The sequence below is a fragment of the Berghia stephanieae genome, chromosome 8 (genome assembly GCF_034508935.2).
Source record: "Berghia stephanieae isolate SIO BIC M18660-M18661 chromosome 8, UCSD_Bste_1.3, whole genome shotgun sequence".
Classification (NCBI taxonomy): Eukaryota; Metazoa; Mollusca; class Gastropoda; order Nudibranchia; family Aeolidiidae; genus Berghia; species Berghia stephanieae.
Genome location: NC_088367.1, coordinates 54,542,835 through 54,550,334, shown reverse-complemented (window position 1 = coordinate 54,550,334; position 7,500 = coordinate 54,542,835). Strand labels below are relative to the sequence as shown.

Sequence of the window (7,500 nt, the reverse complement as noted above, 5' to 3'; positions counted from 1 at the left end):
TTGTCCAAGGCGTTGGTGGTCAAAGTGTAGCTGTCTACATCCGGTGGAAAGCCATCATGGGAAAGGTCAAATACCCGTGGAAAGGGATTTGCATAAATATCAATGGGAATGATAAAGCTTTGGCCAAGTATTGCTGTCAAGTTTTTACCGTTGGGATCATCACCTGCATATCGTGGATTGGCTGAAATTATATGTAACAAACAAACAAACAAACAAACATGATAACAACAAAATGAGGTTATTTGCTTTACTTTCAGTTTCATTTATCTATCAAACCATACATCATTCTATCTCTTTTGATTGATCCGACATGCGTGAGTCACTCAATAAATGTTTTACCTGACTATGAAAAGGTGGAGTAGCACTCTTAAAATTTGTAAATGTATTTTTTTTTAAAGTTTAATTCAGGAATTGACATTAACATCGGGAATTTTTATATAGTTTATTAGGACCGTGTTTTCTAGAATCAATATTGAATAATTTGGGCTACAACATTTACATTGCTAAATTTACAAAAGTTTAAATGTAAAAAAAACTCCAATATGTCAACAGTCAACAGTCTATGCCACCAGTTGCTCAAAATATGCCATAATAAAATATGAGTGCAAGCAGTTCAAATGCTACCTCATGGCCATTCAGGATTCTCCTCCAGCCACAAGAATACTCAGTGTCAAGGATGGCGATAGACAAAGTAACAGAAGTCAATCGGCTATTTGGTCTAGTGGTATGACACTCACTTTCGGATCGGAAGGTCCTGGGTTCGAGCCTCGCGCTCGACGCATCGTTGAGTCCTTGGAAAAAGGCTCTTTACTCACATTCTCTCTGAAAAATTGTAATATCGCCTAACAGGCGTCATGTCTCGTCCTACATGTTAAATGTTGCTGTTGACCAGGGACCCCTTGTACAGCGCTTTGAGCACGTTAAGTGGATATTGCGCTATATAAAAGCTCAATTTTATTTTTATTTTTTTTCAAATCAAATAATCTTTAATAATTGACGAGTTACTCTCGATGAATGTCCTTATTCCACTGGCTATAGCACTGGCTCATCTGAGAAATTCCCACAAGACCATTTAAATCTATCAAACGTTTCAGCAAGACAGTTCATCATTTCCCTAACATCTACGACAGAAAGAAAGGAAAAGACGAAGTCGTCACCAATGGATTGCAATGATAAATAAAGATCCAGCCATTTCGAATAATATCCTGACAACAATGGGTGAATTGGATCATCCGTTTTGACAGCTATTCAAAATATGTCTCCGTGCAACTGAAGGCATTGTTTCCTTGCCTTTGGCTTCCAAGAGGGCACAAGTTCAAAACTCCCTCCAAAAAGTGATCTTCTCCATATTATCGAAAAAGGATGCTGGGCCCTTACAAACTGCCGTTAATTTGTCACATATTCTCACACTATTATTCCCATTGGGTGAGATTAGGGGACGTATTAAGAAAAAGCGGAAAAGAACACTAAGGATATGAATCGGTTTAATCTGAATTTGGCAAAATCTAATTTTGAAAATTCTTACAACAAATAAAAAACGGATGCATTTTGAACTGAAGGATGATGTGATTAATAAAATGAAAGCTTTTTTTGGGGGGACGAAATCAACATGTGATCCTTAAGGTTTTATGGCAAAATGTATAGGACCTGTTGCTGGATAATAACAGATTCTACAACAATTTTCTACAGTATGGCTTCATTCCTTCAGGCAAGAACCTGCGTACATCCAAGATTGGGTGATTCTCATAAGTCTGCTATTCATCGCATAAGACAACATTATGACATTCTTAGGTGTCTCTATATAGCAGGAAAAAAACGAGCCTAGTTACAGTCAATCAAGACGTAAATGAAAAAATGACGATAAAAAAGATATGATTCTCTTGCTTCATCCCAAGAGGAATTTGTTATATGGGAAAATAACCCGGAAGTCAACAGCAGTGGAACATTTCAAAGTGATCAAATAAGGCTAAATGACTCGGTGACCTCTGGATGTAGGTTCACGGACTTACTAGCATTCTCTGGAAAATAAAACACGTCTTTAAAGATTTGGCCAGAGAGCTGGTGCTTTAAATATCGATCAATTTAAATAACCCTGATCTTGACAAATACTCTCAAACCCGGGCCTTTTTTCAGGACATTGCCAGGTCCCAGATTTGAGCATTTTTTGCCAAAATGAGAGTCGTTACAATCGATCATTATTTGAAGGACTTGTTTTTTGGCCAAATTTTTATATACGAGTTTTCCCACAGCACGATAGTTGACAGGTTAACTCCCTTCTTCGGCATCTGAATGACCCTGACATAATACTCTTCTGATACTACAGGTCACATGTACACATGGCAAAAAAGAGAATGAAAAGAAACCGAAAAGGAAAACATTATAAAAATTTTGACTGATTAAAATGGCTGATATTTGAATGACGAGTTTTCTGGCCAAAAGTCTGAAATGTGTTTAAAAGTATGCCAGAATACCACAATGGTTTCAACCCTCAACCGCTAGTGTACCCATTATTTGACCATCTTATAAAACAATCTTTGTAATCAACTGTCTCAACGCCGTGTTGGGTATGAAAAAACATAATGCTAAAATGTTCATTAATAAATATATATATATATATATATATATATATATATATATATATATATATATATATATATATATATATAATATGTAAGCCTTACCAAAACTTACTTTTAAAATCCATCGTAATTGTTGATTCCTCTGTCCTGCCTTGTTTCAAAGTGGTCATACATTTGCAGGTCTCCCCCTCAATTGATACATTGAAATGAACATTAAAATGCACCGTTGTATGCTGAGATGAGCCTATTCTTGGCTCCCACGACCATGAGCAAGAGAGTTGTACCCCAGTGACGTCTTTAGTATAGCCACCTGCAAGACATTGAATGTGCCCATCATGTTCCAGATAAATAGTGACATTCCGGTTTCGCTCTCTTATCCCGGATCGGTCCACTATCATAACAGGGTAGGGGCTGCAAGGTTCTGAGGAGAGAAAAAGACACACAAGAACACAGCTGTTATATAGACCAAAACCCACTCAACGTACTCAAAGAGCTTTACATGGAGTCCATAGCCAACAGCAATATTTAATATGTAGGACGAGACATAACACAAGTTTGGCGATATTACATTTTTATTTTCGAAACGAGACTGCAGCGCTGTTAACGGCCAGGTACTCATTTTACACCTAGATGCGGTGAGAGAATGTGATAAAAGAAATTTTCCCAAGGAATCAACCATGCGCCACTCGGGACTCAAACCCAGGACCTTCCAATCCGAAAAACACCAAGCAGCACGAAATGATATATAAAACGGCAACTATGAACTAAGTTCATGAATTGACAGATTTTCACCCTGTGATGCAAGAATGGGATGAGACCAGTCACAAAAATGTGACCTTTCGCCTCAAAATGGTATTAAGTCGGGTTGGTTAAGATGTTGAAAATTGAATTTATAGCTAGAAAATCAGACTTGTATTGAGTTTGTATGTTTTATTGAAGAGAATGGATACTATAGTTTAGAGTGTTAATGCCAACAATTTATATTTTTGACCAGTTTAACGTTTACTTCGGCTTTTAAGCATCTGGTTCGTTCCGACATAATACCGTTTTGAGACGATGGGTCACAAATGTAAACTATTGTTTAATGGGGTGACTACGACCAGTTAGTAGGGGTGACTACGACCAGCCCCCAAAGCCAAATGTCTCCCCAAATAGCCTTCAACAGTCATGACGTCACTTCCCTCGTAATGACGCATAGTAACTTAGTAACTGGCTTTAAACTATCGGAACAATGGCGGACGCCCTGATGAAATATTTCTCCGACGAGTATAAAAGTGTATCCAGTGGAGAAAAGCATTATAAATATGATCATGTTTTGACTTTTATACATTCTGATCACATGACGTATGAAATGTTCTAGCTAGCATGAAGAATAAAAAGTATCGATTTTCTTTGATTAGAACCACGCTCTTCGCCGTTGCTGGGCGACGTGACATCGCACTATTGAATCCAATTGAAAGATATTAAAAAATGTACATCATTTGATAAATATCACCCTCTCCAGACTTAACAAAAAAGACATCGAGCAGGTTATTATGCCAAGATTAGCCATATAAAGGTGTTGGTCTAGACCACTTTTTGAATATTATTATATGATATATCTTAACATTGAAATAATCTGTCCAACTGTGGCGTAGTTGCACACAAATGTGATGGCTTATGAGCGTATAGCGTGGCTTTTTGGTAGATGGTATTGATATCCCTTTGCATTGTGTTGAAGATGTTAATAATGACTAAAGAGTTCAAGGGCCAATGATGATAATTGAATGTACAACATCAAGACAATCAAATAAAAATCCAGATTCCAAGTTTCATTTCTTAATGCTTTATTCGTTGTGAGAAATTCCAAATCCAAATCAAATAGCATGGTCATAATTCAATCAGTTTCATAAATTCCAAGTCCGTAAAATCAATCCAAATGTAAAGTTATTTTGGGCTAAGTGACCATTTTCAATGTACGTGGAATATTTCTAAGTCCGTAAAACAAAGATTCTTAGAAGGATGTTAGAACTCGTAGCATACTAGGAAAGTGCTGATCATAGTAAAGTAGAATGTAAAATAATCTAGAATCAAAAGGTAGCATAGAATCTAGAAATACTATGTTTTTTCCTCTTCGTAAATTGTTCCCATAATTCCTTAAAACCACACCTCCTAAAAGTAAAAGCCAATCATGCTCAAGCTGAAACGTTAAATCTCTACATATTAATGCTAAACCCCGCCTTTTGTTTATATGATATAATATTACTTTTGGTAAACGTCAGATTTTACGTTCAGTACGTCCAAATAATCTGTACGCCCAAATAATAAATACCAACCATACTTTGATGCTTTTTTCTCCAAATACCAAGTAACACCGATCAAAGAATGTCATTTTCAAGTACTCAATACAATGACCAGTCCTTTAACTTTGGAACGTAAAACTGTCCTAGACTAATCAATATAATGACCAAGTTTAACATTTAAGGTAACACATAGTTTTGTCTGTTGGTGTTTATATCAACAGATGCTGTGCGCTTGGCTAAGAAACTCAAAACATTGTCCGACGGAAATATCACGAAACAAATCTATGTGTAACCTTGAACGTGTATAGAATGATTTCTACAATTTAGTGAGAATTACTCATAAAAATGAATGGCAAAAACAATGGCAAAGACCTGAATGACGTTAACTTCGTTCTATCTATACTATCGTTGAATCTTATTGAAGCTATGCGTTAGGTAAACTACTCACAACATCCGCCAGCCAAATCAAACTGACCAATACACAAAAAAGTGTTTAGCATTCAACATTTATTGTCTGATTGGTAAAATTTTGTCTAAAAATAAAGAGCATCTTTCTATAGATGTTGTGCGCTTGGCTAAGAAACTCACAACATTACCATCCGGGAATATAACGGACCAACACACAAAACTATATGCAACCATGAAGGTTTAAAGTCTGGTTAATACAGTTGAGTGAGAACTACTCGTAACGATGGATGACACAAAGCTATAACATAGACCCGAGTGACGCCAACTTCGTTTTATCTATATTGACATCAATGTGAATCGAATCATAAAGGAATTTTCATTTCTTTTGACAATCAAGGTATATTATTAGTTAAGATACAATCAAACGTAGTTGCCCTGTAAACAAAAGGGATATCGTGAAAATGGTGAGATCTGATCACAACAATGTGCTGTCATCTGAAATTGGATGCAGTAGTCCGATGTCACGCCGCCCGGCAACGGCGGCCATCTTGGTTCTAAACAAAGAAAATCATTACTTTTTATTCTTCAAGCTGGCTAGAACTTTTCATATGTCTTGTGATCAGAATGTGTAAAAGTCAAAACATTATCAAATTTATGTTTTTTCCCCTTTGGATACGCTTTTATGCTTGCCGGAGAAATACTTCATACGGGCGTCCGCCATTGTTCCGATAGTTTAGAGTCATTGTTACTAAGCTACCATGCTTCTTAAGGAAGGAAGTGACGTTACGACTATTGAATCCTATTGAGAAGAACACACCCAAGACTATCTGGCAATGTAGTGTAAGAATTATTTATTTTTCCCTGCAGTGTCATTCAATGAATTTTTTTTTTTAAATATTGAACTTTTATATAGCGCAATATCCACTAAACGTGCTCAAAGCGCTTTACAAGGGGTCCCTGGCCAACAGCAACACTTAACATGTAGGACGGTACATGACCCCTGTTAGGACGATATTATAATTTTTTCGGACAGAGACAACGCTGTTAACAGCCAGATACTCATTTTACACCTGAGTAAGGTGAGAGAATGTGAGTAAAGAGCCTTTTTCAAGGACTCAACTATGCGCGGAGCGAGGCTCGAACCCCGGATCTTCCGATTCGAAAGCGAGTGTCATACCGCTAGACCACATAGCCGCACTATGTAAATTCAATGGAAATGCAATGCCTTACAAAAACACTTTGAACAGTAACTTTAGTGGATATTGCGATATAAAAATGATCAATATTTTTTACTTTGGGGCGGGGGGTGGGGGGGGGGGCTCACCATGAGTGTGACAGACAAAGCTTTTTTTTAACTTGCATGAATCTATAGTCCAACGATCCTGAATCGATCTCCACTTAGTTGAAACGCACGTCCCTTTCGTTAGTTGTTGCAAGTTGGAGCCGACTTGAAAGTTGTGAAAATCATTTTCTGTCTGATAAAATTATATGGTCAAACATTTGTAATATGAAAACGAAAAAAGGAAAAACACCCCCCCCCACCTTTCCAACAACGACAACAACAAACGTACAAACAAAAACAAAAACATTTACGGTTCTAATACATTGATGGGTTCTGTTTCTTGCAATAAGTGCAAAAAAAAATGATAACAATTTAAACACGTTCTCACATGTCCAAATGTTGCCAAATGCAATCCATTCTTCCATTCGGCCTTGTTGTAACTCATTCAACCCTAACACCAAATATATCCGTAGCTTATCCGGGTTACTTTAACCCCATGCCTATTTATTACATTTTTACGAGACAAATTATAGGCTTAGCATCAAAGCCAATGTTTTTAGTTTTACATGTTAATGGTAGTTGGAAAAAAAAATCTATGTACATACTCATTTTAATACATTTTTTTTTTCATTTTGAAAAGTAGAAAAAATCTCTAGGAATGAGTGAGTTAAACAGTAACACTACAGGTCGTGATGACAATGGAGGTAATACACGAGAGCTGACAGAAACAGGCTGTTCGGGCCTTCAAGTGACTGCACGGTGACTGACAACGATGCCTCGCGGCGCATCGCTGTCATTGACTTGTTGTAAATTAATTGTGCAATCGAGCTATCGAGACGAGTGATTTGACATATCCCCATTCTGCTATGACGCTTTTTATTTTGTCTGGACTGTCGTTATTGATAGCTAACCGACTTTAAACAGCTCTATGTTGTTTAAACAATGACAT

General features: G+C 37.0%; 1 protein-coding gene across 1 annotated transcript in view; it reads right to left on the bottom strand.

The window, feature by feature from the left end:
* The window catches only part of LOC144979072 (uncharacterized), a 21,239-nt gene that overhangs the window by 4,310 nt on the left and 9,429 nt on the right, over positions 1–7,500 (bottom strand). Inside the window, exons 6-8 of the mRNA XM_078925687.1 lie at positions 6,594–6,744; positions 2,692–3,000; positions 1–181 (exon numbers count right to left, since the gene is read on the bottom strand). The exon at positions 1–181 is cut by the window's left edge and continues 131 nt beyond it. Of these exons, the coding sequence (XP_078781813.1) occupies positions 1–181; positions 2,692–3,000; positions 6,594–6,744 (641 nt within the window). The remainder of the gene's footprint in view (positions 182–2,691; positions 3,001–6,593; positions 6,745–7,500) is intronic.